General features: G+C 39.4%; 2 protein-coding genes across 2 annotated transcripts in view; both read right to left on the reverse strand.

Annotated features, from left to right (window-relative positions):
- LOC126782026 (translocon-associated protein subunit alpha) overlaps positions 1 to 21,650 on the reverse strand; it is a 213,912-nt gene that overhangs the window by 186,237 nt on the left and 6,025 nt on the right. The gene's annotated exons all lie outside the window — the stretch shown is intronic.
- Positions 15,735 to 21,456, reverse strand: LOC126782021 (L-galactose dehydrogenase). Its single transcript, XM_050507165.1, has 5 exons — positions 21,187 to 21,456; positions 20,457 to 20,685; positions 20,016 to 20,315; positions 19,771 to 19,899; positions 15,735 to 16,098 (listed from the first exon to the last, which is right to left on the reverse strand). Exons 1-5 carry the CDS (start codon positions 21,354 to 21,356, stop codon positions 15,967 to 15,969), a joined length of 960 nt encoding a protein of 319 aa, XP_050363122.1. The 5' UTR covers positions 21,357 to 21,456; the 3' UTR covers positions 15,735 to 15,966.

A 21,650-nucleotide genomic window follows, 5' to 3' on the forward strand; every position in this document is an offset into this window, starting at 1 on the left:
TATTTGGCGATTATCAATACCATCCAGGAGCGATGATCCGACTGCAGGCGGGCTCCCATCACATGCTCCTCGGTATAGATATGTTGTCGGGTACGCGAGAGTGTTAGGAGCCATACCTTATGGTTTGGTCCTGTAGAGAGTATTGTGACGATACTCCGATGATTCACCTTCTTCTGAAACTTCATGATTGATATTGGTTGGATCTATTTTGTCGAATTCGAGACTTCACATGTATGACTGAGTGTTAATTGTTGAATGGTGATGAATTTGGAAAATGGCCGTGGACAGGGCCGAGGACGGACGAGAGGTCGAGGCCGAGTTAGGGCTGCAGGCCGAGTCCGCAATGTACAGAACCTTTATTAGGAGGCTGCTCCACTGGAAAGACAAGTTGATCTTGTTGCTATCATTAGAGACGATAGTCGTGTGTTGAGGTTGATCACAGACATGAGTGAGCTGCTAGTGCTGTCATTTCATGACGCTTGGATCATATGGTAGCGGACCATTGGATCGGAGTATTGGGACTTACTTGGTGATGATTGAGTACTCTGAGTTAGAGAAGAGGATGATAGCCACATTCATTTATTGATAGTTGGAGGGGTTAGGATTGATTCCTACGCCTATGGGAAACTCTTTATGTGTCACTTCGCTTTTGGAGTGTTCCTTGAAATTGGAGACAATGAACGGCTTGTCCTACTGTGATTGGAAGTAGAGAGTACTCTGCATATTTGATAGTGATTCCGGACCACACTATGATGTGATCTGAGGAATTGATTGGTTGAGGCCGCAGTACGCGGTGATTGATTGTGTTGACGTGATGAGTTCTTTCATAGACCCAGGATACCAGAGTTTCGTATCTGTGCCTCGAGTCGGATAATGCCATGATAGCTAGAATCTTGGCAAATGTGGAGTTTGTGGATCTAGAAGCAGCTATCACAAACATTGTTCTACTATTCGAGTATAGTGAGGTGTTTCAGGAGATACCGAGTTACCTTCTTCGAGAGTTGTTGAATTCTTTATTGATGATGTGCTTGGTATAGCATCTGTAACAAAGGCGCCTTATGGGATTGGGAAAGAACGAGTTTAAAGAATTGAAAGAGCAGATAGATGACATATTAGACCTAGGGTTCATCAAACCTAGTGTCTCAGCTTGAGTGGTGCCGGTGTTATTCGTGAATAAGAAAGAAGTCTCATGCGGTTGAGTGTGAAGTAAAGGGGAATGATTAGGGTGACCATCAAGACTATGTATCATTTACCTAGGATTGATGATGTGTGTGATACGTCCTTAAGGTGGTGATACAATTATTAAACTGAGATTCACATTACGTCGTTGTTACGTTCTAACTCGTTTTGTTTCGGACTTTGACAATTGAAGTTACACATTGTTCTTGGCTGAGCAAGAAATCTAATGTGTTAAAGAGATTTCATTTTGACGTCACGAATTAATTATTTTGCTAGATGAGCATTTAATTGAGAATGCTGATCTTTCAGGATTTAAATATTTTGGTGTTGGGGATTGGAACTTCACAATGCCACAGGTCCAAATGAGACGCAATGGCGGTGAAGTGACTCTATCGAAGGTAAGGTATGAGATGACCTTAGCTTAATGATGTTTTAACGATTTGGTCGTGACAAGTACCTTCTAACTGGTAAAGAAATGGTTGGGGACTAAATTTTCTTTTCAAGTGCAAGTGGCGTTAATGTTGGAGACTTAGAGGTTCTTTTCCTCTATACATCAGATTGTTTATTGTTGGATAGGGAGAAGTTGACTGAAGTGTTCAACAAGGGATAAATTTTACAATAAAGAGTAATCAATTATATCACTGCTTGCAGAGAAGTTATTTTGGCCGAATGCGTTGGCCATGAGAGTTCTTAATGAAAGTAAAGAAACAACTGTTTAGAGTGGTGGTGTAGCAACCATTTTTGGGTTGATTTTGAGGAGACAATAGAACCAATAACCAGCTTCTGTTGTTGAATCAATTGCAGAACTTATTAGTACTACGACGGTGGGGGAAATCAATATGTTAGATAATGCCACTGGGGCGTTTGTGTGGGATCGTATGTCATGAATTTGAGGCATGTATGAACTAGGGGGTAAAGTATATCGCGGTCGCGGTCTTGTAGGATTTTGCGCTGTAAATTCGCTTAATTTTCATGTTCCACCGTTGTGGGATAAATACCATTTTGGTCTGACTTGTAAATTGTGGCACACCACTCAGGAAAGCAAGAAGCTGAAATTAATTTTCGACGGTAAGTTTTGATGAGAGGGGTAGGATGCGTGATGCATCTCTCTCTTGTGGTGGTGGTAGAATTTTCTACAACCTTTTTGCGTATATTAGTCAATTCTCTGGTGAACTGTTTGAGAGTAATTCTTAGTCCAAGGTGGTGATTCTGTGGTGCTGGTGGTGAACTCGATGAGTTAAGATTTCCTTATCGTGTTGCCGATACAAATAGGGTACTTGGGTGGGTATCATGCACGACAGTTACCATTCCAGCATCGGCATGGTACCCTATGAGGCACTTTATGGTAGGCCATGTCGATCTCCGATCTGATGGGCCGAAGTTGGTGATGAGGCACTGATGGGCCCAGAGGTGGTTCAGGAAACCACGGAGAAGATCTCGATTATTCGAGATAGAATCCGGACCGCTTAGAGTAGACAGAAGAGCTATGCAGACTTGAAGAGGAGACATGTGGAATTTGAGATCGGTGATCATGTGCTCTTGAAAGTTGCACCTATGAGAGGTGTAGTGAGATTCGGCAAGAAAGAAAAGTTGGCGGAGGTATGTCGGGCCTTTGAGATTCTCGAGAAGGTGGGAAAACTAGCCTTGCTTACTAGCATGTCGGGCGTTTACAATGTTTTCTACATTTCCATGTTGAGGAAGTATGATCCTGATGTGTCGCATATGTGATCGATCATAACACCATTGAGGTGAAAGAAAAAGCCACCTTTGTGGTCGAGCCGGTTCGTATCCTGGATAGGTCCACAAAGAAGCTTCGGAGGAAAGATGTGGAGCTAGTCAAGGTATTGTGGAGTCACCACGACGAGGGTGATGCATCATGGGAACTAGAGTCAGACATGATGACCAGATATCCACTGTTATTTGTTGAGTGAGATTGAATTTCGGGACGAAATTCCTTTAAGGGGGGTAGAATGTAATAACCCGATTTTTCGGAACGATTTTTAGATTGTTTAATTTCTATTAAGTTGTGGAATTCAATAAAAATGGAATTTGGATCGCTTACAAAAATTCGAAACTCGAACAGAAACGTTTCAGAACGTTTATTTAGTAAAAACGTTACATTTTCACAACTTATTTATCGACTTTTATTCCGTCGCTCGGTTGCGAAAACTTTCTTCACGAAAGTTGTAGAGCTCGTCGATACGAGTTCGTGGATATGTGACGCGTTCGAATCGGACGTTGTGTGTAAAAGTTATTATTGACGGAAGATAGTTTCCGATTTTAAGGGGGGTATAAAGGACATTTTGTGAAATAGGGTTTCTATTTTCAGAAAACCCTCTTCTCTCTCCCCTCTCTCTTCCGCCGCCCCTCTCTTTCTTCTCTCTTTCTTCTCTCTTTCTTTTCTCTTTCTTTTCTCTCTTTTCTCTTTCTTTTCTCTTTCTTTTCCTTCTTTTCTCTTTCTTTTCTCTCTTTTCTCTTTCTTTTCTCTTTCTTTTCTCTCTTTTCTCTCTCTTTTCTCTCTTTTCTCTCTTTTCTCTCATTCTCTCTTCACTCTCTCGGTTCTCTCTTTCTCCCTCTCTTCTTCTCTCTCTCTTTTCCTTCTTTTCCCCCGAGCTCTCTCTTCCTCACCATCGGCCTCACCACCGATCTCCCCCCTTAGGGAGACGTGGCCCACACCGCCGGTCTAGGAGGCGTCGCACCTCCCCGCACAAGCGACCCCGAGGTCGACTCCCTCTCTCTCGCCGCACACCGGAGCTCCACCAAGACGTTGACTTTTCCTCCGCCTTATCCAAGCCATCTCCGGTGGTTTTAAAGCACGATTGAGGTGAGGTTTAGCATGAATAGGTTGTTGTGATGCTTGTTGTACGATTTGTGGTTGTTTGGTTGCGATTTGGAAGAGTTTGGAGGAGGAGGAGTTACCGCCGCCTAGAGGCGGCGCGTGTGGAGGTGTGGGGTGGCGTAGGGGCTGCCTAGGACCGTAGGAAGATAGGGGAGGAGGAGGGGGAGAGGTTAGGCACGGCGGTGGTGCGACACGCGCTGTTGGGAGTGTCGGCGCGTGGGCCCCACGCGCGGGCCACCGGAGGTGGCGCGTGTGCCACACGCGCCGCCACGTGCGGCGGAGTGAACATTTTTGACAGAAGGGTATTTTGGTAATTTACTGTGTACGGTAAAGGTAAATGTAATTTTTATTTACTACGGTAAATGTAATTAAATTTTACCTTCGGTAAATGTAATTATAAATTACTTTCGCTAAATGTAAAAAGTAATTTGTAAAAGGTAATTAGTAAATTTTATTTACTGAGATTGTATTTACATTTAAATCGTACGTATACGTACATAAATACGTATTAATATTTATACGTACAGAAATACGTATTAATATTTATACGTACAGAAATACGTATTATTATTTATACGTACAGAAATACGTATTTAATATTTATACGTACAGAAATACGTATATAGTATTTATACGTACAGAAATACGTATATAGTACTTATACGTACAGAAATACGTATTAATTGAGTATTGTATAGTAACCGTGAATAGTGAACAGTAATTTCGTAAAACCGAAAATTGCTGAACAGTAACCGATTATTACTGTTTCGGCATTTAAAGGTTTACGAAACGATTCTAAATGCTTGTCTTATCTTTTCAAGGTGATCGCTAAATCGAGGAAAGGAAATATCATCGGGAATTGTGGATTTACGCTCGAGTCGTTAAGGTGAGTAAAATCTCACTGAATTACGAATCTACCCTCGTGGTGATTCAACATTTTTGCAAGTGTGTTTATTTAATGAATTACAACATGTATATAACTTAGTGGACTACGTATATATAGTATAATGGTAATAAATACATATATATATATATAGTTCATTAAATTACATACTGTTATTAATTCATTAAAAATAGTCATCTCGGTGACAGAAAAATTGTGCATGTGTGATTTTAATGGTACGATATGATGTGAGATTATCGTACGTAATTTTCAGGTGTTTATGAAATATGACATGTATAGGATATAGTGGACTATGTATATATTGTATAAATGGTAAATAAGTACGAATATATATAGTTTGCTATATAATATACTGTTATGATTTTTATTGTGGATATATCGTGAAAGTTTTAAAACGTACAATATGATGAGTGATTATTGTACATGATTTTATCACGAAAAATGTGAAATATTGTGATTTGTCTTCGGACGTGATGTGTGGTACAATATGATGTGAGATTATTGTACATGTGATTTTATCACGGAAAATGTGAAATATTGTGATTTGTCTTCGGACGTGATGTGTGGTACAATATGATGTGAGATTATTGTACATGTGAGGCAAGTCGGAACCTAGCCTTTGGCCGGGCGAAAGTTACGATACAGTTAGAGCTCTAGTCTGTCTGCCATAGTACTGCATGAGGTAACGGGTGGTTATCTGATCATGGGTACTCAGCTTGTTTTGGATGTTGGGTGGCGGGTGGTTGCCCAACATCAGCGGTATACTAAGTGAGGGGTAACGGATGTGTACCAGCGCTCATTAGATACCATTTTGTGAAAGTATTAGAGTAACCAGATGGGTTGCTCGTTTTCTCATGATTTTTCATTATACTGTGTTGATGTGGAGTTGTGTCTTTTATGAGACTTGAGTTATCTTAATATTTTACTCATACGAGCTGTAAAGCTTACCGGGTTTGTGTTGCAATCCCGGTGCACCAATTTCAATGGTGTAGGGAATACTTCCGCAGGTGCTGAGTAGTGGTGATTGAGTGACGACTCCGAAAACTCGAAGTCGATCGCATCCAGTCGTGGTGAGGTTCCAGCGTGGATTGTGTGTGAGATTTGGTGTGATTTTATTTGTGAGGTTGTTGTGAGGATTATACAATTCCATTTGTTATATGTTGAATTATCATTTGGGTTTGTAATAATCGGCTTGACTGAGTTATATTTTAAACTCAGATGTGATCCGCTGCGACATTAAAATGATTTCGATTTCATTGAGATTATTTTTGTGTTTAACGATTCTAAGATTTTGAGTTTTGAAGCTCGAAATTTTAGGGTCGTTACACCTATATGTTGTAGCATTATGAGTGGTGATCCCGACAATAATATGCCATTTTTCCTGATAATTTTACAAAAAAACACCAAATTTTTCTGGGGCTGGCTATGGTTTCAAAGCAGCATATTATTGTAATGCAGAGAAGAACATCCAAGAATTATATTTCAGCTACCAATTACTTGATCAACTTTCGAATCAGGGGTTATCAGGCTCTCTTTCAGAGACCGAGATCCATTTCTGAGTACTGCACTGGTAACCTGGATATGGATAGACAATATCTATATGAGTGTTAGTCTCTTGACTCTTCCAATCAGATAGTTCTTTAGTCCTCCCTAAGTGTGTCAACATGGTCCTGAAGGTTAAAATATATCGTATGCGCGCGATAATGTTCCTTTCCTACTTGTTCTTTTCCTGAGTAAATTACATTTCAATTATGTAGGAATAAAACTGTGAAGAAGCAAGTAATGTAACTAATTTAGTACTGGTGTAAGTCTGTAAGAGAATTTGGTTCCAATTTAATTCTCAGTACAACAATACAAAAAAAAAAAAGATGGAAATTACTGATAGACATTCCATAAAATCTGCTCAAGATTCCTGTTGATTGCATCAGTTTCTCTTCTCTATCAATCTGTGTAATCTCTAATTGCTGATTCACAGGATCTAGATTGCTATTGTATTTACTGTAATCACTGATTTTATGGATCTATATTGATCCTACACTTGTATATAATCAGTATGATCTCAATGAGAAAGGTATCAAGCTTCATACCTTTCAATATCTCTTCATGGTATCAAGAGCCTCTGTCTAATCGACAAGCTTTTCTCTTTCCCCTCCCTCCCTCTTCCTCATGGCCAACGACAAAGATCCCCTCCCTCCCTCTGAATCAGCCAACAATGATCTACCACCATCCTCCACCAACCCCATATCTCAAACCACTACCACCACCGTGTCCAATTTTCTTACAATTAAATTGGACAGATCCAACTATGCTCTTTGGCTTGCCCAGATCACTCCACTCCTCAAAAGTCGCAATCTCATGGGGTTTGTAGATGGAACCCGCCCTTGCCCATCGGCCTTTCTTCGTAATCCCACCGGCACTCTCACTGACCAGGTTAACCCAGCTTATGAAGACTGGTTAGCCACTGACCAGATGATTTTGGGCTGGATTAATGGGTCTCTCACCCCTTCCGTGCTAGCCACTGTTGCGCGCTCTTACTCCGCCCACTCCACTTGGACTTCTCTGGCTCGCCGCTATGCCTCTACTAATCAAAATCGCATTCTGCAGCTCCGAAGTCAATTGCTTCGCACCACCAGGGGAGACATGTCGATCTCTGATTTTCTTGACAAAATTAATCAAGTTGCTGATACACTTGCACTCTCTGGTCACCCTGTTGACGATTCGGATCTGATCTCTGTCATTATGAACAACGTTGGCTCTTTATTTGAGAATACAGTGACCTCAGCCCAGGCCAGAGACACCCCGATTACATATGATGCACTTGAGGCCTTGCTCTTAAGCGCCGAAAGCCGGATCAATAATCAAGCTCTTGCCGGTTTGGACTCCACTCCTTCAGCACTTCACACCAATCGATCTTCTGTGGGTGGCTCTCGAGGCCGTTGTGGCTCTTATACTCGTGGCCGGTCTAACAATCTAAATCGTTGATCTTTCTCCGGGCCATCTACTTATGCTCGTGGCTCAAGCTCTCACTCTCCTTCTCGGGGTGGCTCTATCCTTGGTCCCTATCCACCTGTTCGATCCGCTTTCACTCAGGACACAAGAGGACCATGCCAAATCTGCCAGCGCATGGGTCATACTGCCATTGACTGCTATCATCGAATGAATATGGCCTATGAAGGCCGTACCCCAACTCAGCGTCTATCTTCTATGGTTGCTGGTTCTGCCACTCCTCATACCTCCTCCGCTTGGCTACTGGATACAGGTTCCAACACCCATATCACCAATGATCATCGCAACCTCACCAATTCCCAATCCTATAATGGTTCTGATACTGTCGGTGGTGTAGTCTCTGGGCAAGGTTTGCAAATTTTTAAGATTGGGAACACATCTCTCCCCTCCACTCTTTCTTCCCTTACTTTAAATGATGTTCTATACTGCCCACAATCTTCTGCTAATATCTTATATGCCCATAAATTACTCTCAGATAACTCTTGCTATATTCTAATGTTTCCCCATGTCTTCTATGTGAAGGATTTAACCACTGGGAGGACGCTTTTGGAGGGTCGGAGTAGCCATGGATTCTATCATGTTCATCAAGGTCCAACATCCACCAATAAATCAAGTATTTTTCGCTCTTTTTCTGCCGAACGAGTCACTGCTGATGTGTGGCATACTCGCTTAGGGCATCCGTCTAGCAATATTTTTAGTCATCTTTCCTCTAAACTTTTATTATCAAATAAGAAGCAAGTATCTCAATGTCATTCATGTCCTTTGGGCAAGGCTACAAAATTGCCATTTTCCCTATCAGAGTCTGCTACTACATCTATTTTTCAAATAATACATACCGATATTTGGACCTCTCCTACTCTTTCCATTCAAGGGTTCAAGTATTATGTCGTCTTCATTGATGATTTTTCAAGGTATGCTTGGCTTTTTCCAATGAAACGGAAATCTGACGTCTATTCTATCTTTGTTGGCTTCTTTACCTACATTGAAAACCAATTTTCTCATCAAATCAAAATCTTCCAAACTGATGGTGGGGGTGAATATACAAGTAACCAATTCAAGAAATTCTTCTTGACAAAAGGGATTCATCATCGTCTTTCTTGTCCGCATCACCCCGAACAAAATGGATTAGCGGAACGTAAACATCGACATCTCATCGAGACAACCTTAACTCTTCTTGCTCATTCTGCCGTTCCCCAACCCTATTGGGTTGAGGCCTTGAATACGGCTCTTTATCTTATCAATCGTCTGCCAACTCGAGTCTTAAATTTTTCCTCTCCTTATGAAAAATTATTTCACACTATTCCTAATTATTCTTTTCTCCGCACATTTGGTTGTGCATGTTTTCCTTATCTCCGTCCTTATACCAAAAATAAACTGGATTTTCGATCTACTAAATGTTTATTTCTTGGCTACTCTTTAAATCACAAAGGGTATCATTGTCTTGATCTCTCTACGGGTCGAATTTACCTTTCTCGTCACGTAATTTTTGATGAGTCCAATTTTCCTTTCCGAGAATCCAATGGCGCCGGCACTACACCTCCTCGGGCTACTCCATCTTTAGACTCCTACCCTCTAGTCGTAACTACAACCACTACCACAACTACCCCCTCTCCACCCAATCTAGGCCCATGCCCAACCTTATCCACTCCACCTCCACCATTCCCTCAGCCTCCCTCTCCGTCTCTAAACTCTAATCCCACTTCAATTAATACCATCCCACAAAATACTCCCACCCAGCCACAAACCCGTCCCATTATTCAATACCAAAGCCGTAAAAGACTATTACGGGAACAACAACCTCCTCCCAATCCTTCATCTGATCATATATCGCAATCTTCACCACAAAACATCTTAGCACCACCGCAAAATCTAGACCCACCCTCTCCTCCTCCCTTATTTCATCCACCACCGATTCCACCTATCCATCCTCGTCCTGTCACCCGAAGCCAACAAGGGGTTGTAAAGCCTAATCCCAAATATGCTATGGTTGTCCATCCCCTTACCCATCACATTGAACCCAGTTGTTATACCCAAGCAGCCAAGCAACCAGAATGGCGTTCTGCCATGGAAACCGAATTCAATGCTCTCCAACATGCAGGTACTTGGAAATTGGTTCCCTATACTCCCTCCATGAATGTGCTTCCTAACAAATGGGTTTACAGAATCAAAAAGAAGTCTGATGGCAGTGTGGAGCGGTATAAGGCTCGGTTAGTTGCCAAAGGATTCAAGCAGCAAGAGGGTGTTGATTATGGTGAGACCTTCAGCCCGGTAATCAAACATTCTTCCATTCGTTTGATTTTAGCAATTGCAGTATCATATGGCTGGCCAATCCGGCAACTTGATGTTCAAAATGCATTTCTACATGGCTATTTATCTGAGAAAGTTTATATGAAGCAGCCCCAAGGTTTTGTCGATCCCAAATATCCAAACCATGTGTGTCAATTGCAGCGTTCCCTGTATGGGCTGAAACAAGCACCCCGTGCTTGGTTTTCCTGTTTCTCGGCGTATCTAGAGGAATTGGGGTTCCAAGCATCTAACGCCGACTCATCCTTGTTTGTTTATCAGTCTGGGAATGTGAAGCTCTTTCTTCTTATTTATGTGGATGATATCTTGCTTACAGGCACTGATATAATTCACATTCACACCTTGATCTCCAAGTTGAGTACACTTTTCTTGATGAAAGATATGGGTTCCTTGCATTATTTCCTTGGCATTGAGGCAGAAAGATCATCCAAGGGTTTAACTCTTACCCAGACTAAGTATACAATGGACTTGCTTCACCGTACCAACATGTTGGATGCCTCTCTTGTTTCTACCCCATCTAGTGGCAAGCGGTTGAGTGTCAAGGATGGCGTTCCTTTATCTGATGTCATGGAATACCGGAGTGTTGTGGGAGCCCTTCAATACTTAACTCTCACTCGACCGGATATATGTTATGATGTTAATCAGGTGTGTCAGTTTCTACACTCTCCAACTACTGTCCATTGGATTGCGGTTAAACGTATTCTGCGTTACTTGAAGCATACCCCTACATATGGTCTGTTCTATACTCCGAGCACCCTACACTTGACTGGATACAGTGATTCCGATTATGCTGGTGATTTGGACACAAGAGTCTCAACAGGTGGAACTTGCATTTATTTGGGTTCAAATTTGATTTCTTGGAGTTCAAAGAAACAAAATGGGGTCTCTCGTTCTAGCACCGAGGCGGAGTATCGTCAGCTTGCCTATACTGCCGCCCATCTTTCATGGTTCCGGATTCTTTTTAAGGACCTGGGCCTTCCTCTTCTGCCCCCAACATTATGGTGTGATAATATCAGTGCCATTTCACTTGCCTCCAATCCGGTTTTTCACACCCGAACTCGCCATGTTGAGGTTGATTACCACTACATCAGGGAAAAGGTGACTCGTCAAGAGCTTCAAGTACACTATGTCTCCTCCCAGGACCAGCTTGCAGACATTTTCACTAAGGGCCTGCCCACTGCACGCTTTCACTACATTCTCAACAAGCTTCCAGTCCGTTCTAGGACCATCAGCTTGCGGGGGGGGGGGGGGGGGGGGGGGGTGATAGACATTCCATAAAATCTGCTCAAGATTCCTGTTGATTGCATCAGTTTCTCTTCTCTATCAATCTGTGTAATCTCTAATTGCTGATTCACAGGATCTAGATTGCTATTGTATTTACTGTAATCACTGATTTTATGGATCTATATTGATCCTACACTTGTATATAATCAGTATGATCTCAATGAGAAAGGTATCAAGCTTCATACCTTTCAATATCTCTTCAATTACAAGTGATTGCCAACTCTTCATGCAGCGAAATTGGAGAGTTTTAATAATCTATTTAGGTTAAAGCAGCTCATTACAAGGAATGTAAACAAGAACTGAAACCAATGAAAGCTTCTTCGGTGCATGGAATAGTGATTCCACCCTTTGGATGAGTAAATCCAAACTTTTCTTCTGAAAAGCTCAGCAAGTCTTTAAACCACTCCTGGTTCAAGCATGAAACTGGTAGAACGAATCTCTTTTTCTGTTCCTCTCCTACATAAACAGAAAAGTGGCCCTTCGGAACATTTACAGTAGGCATACTTGATTGCTTAGCCTGATGGAGAGATTGTCGGATGGCTAATAGCAATTTGATTCCCATTGTATGTGTGAACTGTGGATACTGGATGATTTGAAGAAAGCTGTTAAAAACTTATAATAGAGAAGACTTGGGATACTTCTTCAGTTGTGCTTCTATTTATACAAAGAATTTTAGACTAAGAGGACACACAAACTTAAGATTCACATGCTTGTGTCTCAAGTCTAGTTCTCAAATGTCATTAATCAATTTTTTCCAATAAAGTTGCAACTTGCATGACATCATTCCCTACCACTCATCTATCCAATTCCAATTTAAATGTCCACAGTCTACCGACTAAATAGATAAGTTTGATATACGTATTCCATGTATGTACTATCAAATTGCATATGAGAACTGACTATATGGAGGAAATTGCAATGTAGATGCCAAAACCAATCATTCAAAATATTAGTTGCCGCCAATTTTGTATTATCACACGTTTTTTGTTCCATCTGCTAGTTGCTGCTGGACTACTCTGTAGTGACCAATTTGAGATTTCTGTGGGTTTGTTTGTTCAAGTCAGTGACTGGCGGCACATAGGATATGGCTTAAACTTGGCAACCATCTCGAAACGTCTAGCAGTTTTATATTTGACTAGTTATAGCCACCTCAAACGATTAGCATTTCTTGCTAACTAATGGCCTAGTTTTTGAATGATATTTCAATAATAATTAGTAAAGCAGTGCTGACTGTGGTGACCTTTCCGGAGCTCCTAAAATCACAAGTACGAGGACCAATTACTAAAGGAGATACTAAAATATCATGACTCATTGTGCACATATATAATCTCTGAACTTGGACTTTAACTCTCTTCAGTATCTTCCTTATATAGTCACGTTCAGTAAACAATTAAGCTTTTGCTGGTGGTGATATGAATTAGACTCCATAATTGATCCATATCATGATTTTTACTTTAGGAATATTGCCTTTTTGACTAGCTAAACCATTATATTTGGGTCCCCTCGTGACTAATTTACATGGTCATTCTATGACCAGTATTCGACTCTAAATTCACCAGATTTGTTCATGGCTGGATAAAACTGCATAAACATGGATTTTGTACAAGGCATACAGAATTACCATTCTTGATTTTTCTAATTAGTTTCCCCAATTAAAGCAAAGTTTTATTTTTCTGTGGTTGATCCATGGTTTTATAGAACTACATAATTTGGAGAAAGTGAAGAACATCGATACTCAATAGCTTTCTTTAAGCTATCCAATATTCAGCAACTGGCTTTGACACAATATAAGTTAAATTTGTGTGGTTAATTCATTCACCAACAGAAACAGAAAAAAAAAACTCCATAGATGCTCTTAATTATTAATTATGTGATTATAATTTTTTCTTCTAACATATTGATTCTAAGGTCTGCATAAGAAACCCAAGGAATACTAAGAACTAAAAAACAATTTCGATGAAAAATACTGCTTTATTAAGAGAACATAATAAAGTAATAAGATTACAATCCTTCTGAAGGACATCTAGAATACAAGGAGGAGGTCTAGACCATAATTCCTGAGTATCAGAATCAAAAGCCATTGCAGCAAGTCTATGCGTAACAGCATTACAAGTACGAGGAGCAAACATGACCTTGACCTGCGGCATACGACGTATTGTTATACTAAGAACTAAAATTAAAACTATGTAATTGGAAATAATTGTGAAGAGCAAACAGCTCAACATTCAGTCCAATTAGTACTATCAGATCGTGTGAATTTTCACGAGTTTGAATTTAGTTCTTAGTATAACAATACAAAAATAACATTTACATGTCAAGTCACTCATTATCAACTCTTCATAGTGCAAAATTGTTGATTTTGATCAGCTATATCTCTAAGATAAGATCTTCATAAGGAATGTAAGCCAGAACGACTAAAACCAATGAAGGTCTCCTCAGTGCATGGAATAGTGATGCCACCCATTGGATGACTGAATCCAAATTTCTCTTCAGAAAAACTGAGCAACTCTTTGAACCACTGCTGGTTCAAGTATGATATTGGTATGATGAATCTCTTTTTCTGTTCTTCTCCTACATAAACAGCCAAGTGGCCCTTTGGGACATTCGTAGTAGCCGCACCTGAAAGCTTAGATGTAAGCAGAGATCGCCGGATGGTTGACAGCAATTTGATGGCCATAGTTGGTGTGTATAGAGGGTGTGAAGACTTGAGAATGACAGTTTCTTTAGCTGAGTTTCTGTAAGTAATGGGGATATGAAGACTTGGGATGACAGTTTCCTTAGCTGTGTTCTGTATATATAGGGATGAATTATATAAGATAATACATACACCTAATGCCACATGCTTCTGTCGATCTTTAGATTAATTTCAAAAGTTGATTGGTCAATTTATCCAAATCAATATGGCAAACTTTTATCACATCATATGTCCTACCTTCCTTACACAAGTCCAACTAAGATGCCTGCCTACGGTATCGTATGGTACCAGCTCTTTTGTGGATAAGTTTGATAGTCATCTTCATGTCTGGCAATCAGTGTTTTTTTTTTATAATTTGTTAAGTGGAGGGAAATATAGACATAATCTGAAACAGTCACCTGATAATGATATCTTTATTATAGGCTTATATTAGTTCCTGGCTTAGTCAATCTCTAGAAGTCTGAGTTTTCTGTGAGTATGTTTTATTCAGCAAGTGATGGTAGGCCATATAATGCAGACAGAAAAGCCGCAGTGTGCAACCGTCGGCTTTGACACAAACCATGTGATCCTCCATGCATTTGTACTTAGTTTTGGTATTTTAAGTTGAGTTGATTTGTGCAGTGAGAAAAGGGATGAGCAGTACATCAAATCAAAGGAAGCTTGAATGACCAATGTATCAATTTTTCGACATCAAGTTTCTTGGTAAGTTTCAGCTCTTTCGTTCGAACCAATCTTCATTTTAGATAAACCCCTTGAGTTCATGTCTTCCTTCAGGATGAATTCATAACTGAAAGCATCAAAAGAGAACCTATATATGTATACATATAAATTCTCATTGATTATGACATGCTTACCGGTTGTTTATAAAAAGTTATAATACGAGTAATGATGCAAGGTTCCTGTCAAGATAAGCTCATAATATGTAGGTCCTATTAAGTATAATATCTGTGACAGCAATGTTATAAATTTAGAAGTCTTCCAGGGACTTTGATGAGCAAGGTCCCCAAGGAAATTGAAGTCGACTGTTCAAACAGAAAGTTCTGAAATCATTTTTCTTACATGATTAACAAATAATTCCAAGAAATCACATCTTCTATTTAAAATGAACTATCAAGATTCAAGAGGTGGTGATCCTACTCAAGTCTACAACTTCCAACTACTTGTTGTGTTCCAAAGCAACTTGCCTCAAATCAAACCACAACTCCTTTCTTAATCCAATGCAAATGTCTTCTAGACTAAATAATAAAATTCGCTCCAACAATTAAGTATTCAACCTTAACACGCATGGCTCATTGTCAGTATATCGAAGGTGGCTGTGATTAACCTGGAGAATGAGAATGTCGATATGGTTTTAACAAAAAATCAACCTGGAAAACTGAGAATGTTAATATCATTTTAAAACAAAATCAAGTTATGCCTCATAATGTGGATAGTGAAGGTGACCTATGATGCATGCTGAAAACAATTGCTACCCAAAAAATTCAAGCAGAATAGGTAGAAATTCAGGGTACAGGTGGGCAATCTATAGACTAGATTAAGAATTGAATGAAAATCTGCCTCAAATGTTGGAAAGGATTACAATCAACGAGAACACCAGGCAAAAATTTGGAAATACAACACATTTTATTGATTCATCCAAACCTTTTAGTCCAGCTCCTAAAGCATTAATATCTTGCCATTAGGCCATTCAGGCAACCGAAATGCGTAACAGTACAAGTTACAAATAATTACAGGCAAGCTAGAGCAACAAAATTGTCAGCTCTGCGGGATTCCACTAGGCCAAGTCTGATTCTTGACAGGTTTCAGAATAGCTTCAACCTCTGATAGAGTTTGTTTGTCTTTCCCAGCAATTGAGAGCTCTACAGCAGCAGCAACATTTTCCTCTACCTGATTTTGGACATGATTATTTTAAATATAGAAACAAGAATTGATATAATAGCATCCAAGCAGTAACTCAACATATCAAGTCAGAAAGAGCAATCATCGTAAAGCGGCTCTAACTTCTAATTATTGCAAGTTTAACAAGACAAAAATGTGTTGTCAGTCCCAGAACCAATAACTGGAACAGTAGACCCAGTTAAAGAGTTGATCACCATATGGGCAAACTTGCTATAATTAAATTGTGGTTGGACTACGTATCTTGTTAGCATCTTTAAAGAATTCAGTCGCTAAAGTATCTCCTCACTTGGTAACTCAGATTCAGTTTAATCATGTGAAATGTGAAGATTGATTTTCCCTAGATTCATCAATTTCTCTGCTAAAATGACAAACTCGCGAAGCCTATTTGCTTTTATCACTTCCACTGTGAGTCATCATCATCTTCTTCTCTATATTAAGCTGAAGAATGTCAACTACCTATTGAGGGACAATCCTCGCCTTCCAATTTTGGAGTCTTGAATTTCCTAGTGTTGATAGAAGGTGTTGAATCTGTTGAGTCCACCACAAGTTACTTCTTGGCAATCAGGGAACTGGTAATACTCGAGTAGAATTACTCTTTGGAAAGGAAGGAAATCAAGGAATACGAGCTGTTTAACTTTCTGCAAGATTCTATAATCTTACAGTAAGCATCACAGTCTCATAAAATTATCTCAGACTATGTAACAACAATCAAATGATTTCAAAAAGATTCTTGTAAACTTTGAAATACTTTGAATCAAGCTTCAATACTTCTCCATATGTCAATGGTTTACCTTTAGTTGATGCTCAGTCTGGCCCTTGAATGTTTACTCCACTAAATCCTATTACTATCTGGCTAAGAAAAAAGCAATTACTCAGCTAATGGTGCTTTCACGGATTCCAGTCAATTATAATCTGATGTGTCAAGTTTCAGTTCTACATCCACTAAACTGAAAATATTCCTCCAAAGCAGATCAAATAACACTGGAAACTTGGCATTATTCGTCCACTCCTGAACAAAGGGATGAGGGAGAGAAAACGTGGAGAAATAGTTGAAGAATGGTTTAACCAAATGCTCATTTAAAATATTTTCTGATGTTGTTTCTACCTCAACTTATCTTTTTAAAATATTTCCTTTTAATTAATAAAGAATATTTCTCCACTGAGAAGCTTCTAAATATTCATTTGGAAAAAGAAATGTTCCCTATAAGCATAAAGAATATTTTCTCTTGGGTACAGAGATTATTATAAAGGATATACATGCTTGGATTTAGGTTTTGATTAAACCTTTGTATCCAGATATGTTCTACTTCATACAGGTTTTCCTTCCTACATTAAAATTTGGGTTGTGACATTTACACTCCCAATTTTACAATCCACACTACTACTTTCCTTCTTTAGTAAAATTTTTGTAATAAGACAAAACACTTGTTACTAAAAATTAAATTTATTAAAATAGGAAAGTTGGAGTGTGGATTGTAAAAGTTGGAGTGCCTATTTTAGCTCCCTAAAATTTGTACAAGTACTACTGTGTCATCATTATCTTCCTTATTTCTTATAAAAGTTTTTACTTTGTGTTTACCTGCCACTCACAATTGTTTTCGAAACAAGATATTGATTCTCAAGCCTCTCAGTCTTCTAATGCACTGTTGTTTCTTCAGATTCTCTTCATTCTTGACCGCCTAGTTCTCCTAATGTCTTGAGTCATATTCCTCCTTTCGCCTCATCAATCACCTATTGTTTCTTCTAATCATACTTTGTAATTCACCTTACTGATCTGTTAATCCCTCGTTCCCTCTACTGCCTCCCCAAGACTCGAAATTATTCATCCCATGCACACTCACCCTAAAGTAAATTATCTTATAGTAATATGATTCATCAAAGACCAAATGTTCCCTACAACAACAAGAGCAAAGGCAATGAGCAACAATCGGGTGTAGATTACAGATAAAATTTTAGCTGTGTATCTAAATCAACATCTATCAGGCTCATCAATCTAGCTAAGCAGTGTAGCAATGGTTGATGAGAACACCCGATAATTCTTAGAATATCCTAATTTCCGTAAAATAAATTTAAGAAAAGAGCTAAAAAGAAGGGAGAACTATGTAAAAGGCACTTCCTGCTAGGCACTTGTTCTAAATGTAATCTGTTGGTAAACGTTAGTGTAGAAGTCATAAAAGTTCAAAATGAATAGCATCATAAAATGGATGCAGTAGGGTGAGTTGAAAAGAATTATAATGTGAAAGTTATTTATAATAACTAGGGAACTGTAACTGAGACAAAAAGAAAAATACAATATTACAGAAAATAATAATGAATTAATAGTTTAAATAAAAAATTCTAATGTGGGTAGCCAATTTCTAACTTCATGGGTACCATGCTAGTAGTGATTGATATTGTTTCTACATTCTTGAAAGAAAAGAAAAAGGTTAATTCCAAAATTATTAGTGACAATTTTCTATATTCTTGACAAACTTGGAATTTGTTTGTGCATATACTTTATTCCATAACTACAAAGGGAGACTACTACTACCAGGTGGACCACTCCTGACCTACAAAACCATAGCCGCCTCCACCTCCACGGCATACGCCTACCACACCACCAACAGATCGGGCTCCGAGGGAGACTACTACTACTACTTCCAAGGGAGGCTACAACTACTTCATTGTTTTCAGTTCCTGGAATCGGGGGAGGCAGTTGGAGACTGAGTGGCATTAACATTAGGATTACATTTCAGCCACTTATGTGTTGGGTTTCCAGCCCATGTGTTTTTCCTAAGATGGTTTCTTAGAGTATGGTGTTCCGGTAAAAATAGGGAATCCTTATTGATGATGGTTTACCTGTAGAAGGAGGAGGCTTTACAGCCTACCACTATTAGGAATATGATTCCTATTTGGTGAGGAAACATGTTTGTCCTTATGGCTATATAAGGAGGGGTTATGCTCTAAGTTTAGGCATCACAGAGACAAAGAGCAAAGTGTGTTCCATTCTCAGTTAGAGGGTGAGAGAGGGCAGAGAGGAGAAAGATAGGAAGAGAAGAGAGTCTTTGTTTTCTTAGTCTTTCTTGTGTACCCATTATTAATATAGTGGAAGTGTGTTTCTGTCCAGTGGATGTAGGCAAAACTATTTGCTGAACCACCTTAAATCTGTGTTCTTGTGTTTTTTTCTTTGTGGTTGTTTCTCTTGGTTTGTTGTGCTTGTTCTGTTTCTCTGACTAACTTGTTGACCGATTCACTACATTATGATATTTCAAATCAGAACAATCTTAGAAACAAGGGAGCTCTCTGATCCTATATCAGCTCCACCCTCAACTATTCAAAGCTATATGTGAACTTAATCTAGCTCTTGCTTGTCTGACAAGAAGTGTTGATGACATATTGCATATTATGTACTACCGAAAAGAAGCTAATAAAATTCGGTCATCCCGTATTAAATATGATTAATAATTTTAGAAAGAAGGTCATAAAAATTCAGTTCTACGATCCCTGTAATTCCCAGTTGCTTAAGCAACCAAACACTAGCATTTGAAACTCGACCATGTATTTATAGACATGTTATGACAAGAAAAGAAGGATATTATCTCAAGTAATGTGAATGCGTACACATAATTTATTTACTTAGCATGATGTTGTGAAAATTAAAGCTACGTGAAGGATTAGAACCTGTTTAACAGAGTTCATGCCAACCAGCACTGACGAGATATCCTTATTTGACAAGCTGTACTGCAGAGCTATTTTTGATATATTCTTCCCTCTCTCTTTACAATACGCAGCAGCAGCTTGACAAGCAGACTGCAACATTGTAAAACACATTAAATCAGTTATGAGAATAAGAAATTTTAAGGAAAACTGGTGAACAAGATGATCCACTAAGGCCTGAAACAAAATGTCATCTTGAGAAACTGTACCTTGAGTTCAGGAGATGCTGGATGCCATTCTGGAGGACCACGCTCAGTGAGAAGCCCCATTGCAAGTGGAGAAGCACTAATTACACCAACACCTTTGCTCTTCAGGTAAGGCAGTAGATCCTCCAGTGCTGAATCATTAATACTGTAATGGCAATATGACAGAACAACGTCCACTGTGCCAGGTGGTACCCGGTCAAGAACATATGTGAAAACATCAAGAGGAAGTCCCGTGATACCAATGAAACGGACCTTCCCCGCTTCTTTCAGTTTCTGTAGAGCAGGAATTGTCTCATTGACAATCTGTTCCAAACCAAAACACAACAACACAGCAGATCAATATCCCATACTACACATTGCTGTACTCGAGAGTCCCACAGCAAAAGATTTGAGGGATAACAAAACTAATAGACATTGTACTAAAACAAGATATAGCAAAAACACCTGATCAAGATTCCCGAATTCAATGTCATGGCATTGCAATATATCCACATATTCTAGCTGCAACCTTTCCAAGCTCTCATCAATGCTCTTAGTCACTCTATCAGCACTAAAATCAAAACCTTCAGCATATCGTCCGCACTTTGTTGACACAATATACTCACTCCTCGGAACTCCTAGAGCCTTTAGTGTTTTACCAAGCACCTTCTCTGACAACGTCCCTCCATAGTACCTAAAAATCGGCCCAAAAAACCACATATAAAAACGTAACCAAACACAATAATTTGACTAATCATGCAACATCAAACACTGTCCACTCTTTAGATCAAACACAAAAATTATGGGAATTTTGTAGTTTACTTTTTATCTGCATTGACCCAAATCCCAACACTTCATAATGAATGTTATAACTAAATATCGGTTTACGAAGCCTCAAACTTTTTACAACACAAACATGAAACTAGATACAACAACAAAAACCAGGTATGAATTCAATCAAACTAACAAACTATGTGTACTCCTTTAGATCAAACACAAGATATGATGGGAATTTTTAAGGTGTTCATGGTAACTATCTGATCAGTATTGACCCAAATCCCAACACTTCAGTTTTTTATGTTGTAACTAAACATGGGATTACAAAGCCTCAAACTTTTTCTTTATCACATGTTTTAATACAAACCAAACATAAACAGAAGACATGAAAACTGAGGAAGATGAGGTTGTCACATACGGAGAGGTGTCAAAGAAGTTGATGCCGCGGCGGAAAGCTTCGCGAACGGAGCCGATGGCTTCTTCGTCGGAGACAGGGCCGAAGACGTTGCCGAGAGGGGAGGCGCCGAAGCCGACGCAGCTGAGCTTGAGGCCAGTGTTGCCCAGTTCACGAAGCTGAACCTTGGCCATTGGTCCGACAGAGATTTGGGTGTGGAGGGATTTGGGAAGTGAAGTAGTGAAGTGGGGAATGTGTCTCTGGAAACTGAAGTATCTTGGTTGGTTTGGTTTGGGTTGGAGCAAATGACATGGCCATGCTTTATTATGTGATAGATTGGATTGGGCCATCATAATGTGGCATGTACCACACCATCATACAATCATACAGTTCAATTCTGATCTTTATCATAATGTGGCATGTAGCACGCTGCACACCAGCAATTGCTTTGTGGAATTATGCGTTTAATGTTAGTAATAGACTAGGTT

Source organism: Argentina anserina, chromosome 2, assembly GCF_933775445.1.
Source record: "Argentina anserina chromosome 2, drPotAnse1.1, whole genome shotgun sequence".
Lineage (NCBI taxonomy): Eukaryota > Viridiplantae > Streptophyta > Magnoliopsida > Rosales > Rosaceae > Argentina > Argentina anserina.

What these genes read in the sequence shown, in the direction of transcription:
- LOC126782021 (XM_050507165.1), bottom strand. Translation starts at nt 21,356, where the DNA reads ATGGCCAAGGTTCAGCTTCGTGAACTGGGCAACACTGGCCTCAAGCTC. An exon ending in AATTCGGGAATCTTGATCAG is followed by an intron (nt 20,316 to 20,456) that starts GTGTTTTTGCTA and finishes GGTTTGGAACAG; the next exon opens with ATTGTCAATGAGACAATTCC. An exon ending in GCATGAACTCTGTTAAACAG is followed by an intron (nt 16,099 to 19,770) that starts GTTCTAATCCTT and finishes GTCCAAAATCAG; the next exon opens with GTAGAGGAAAATGTTGCTGC.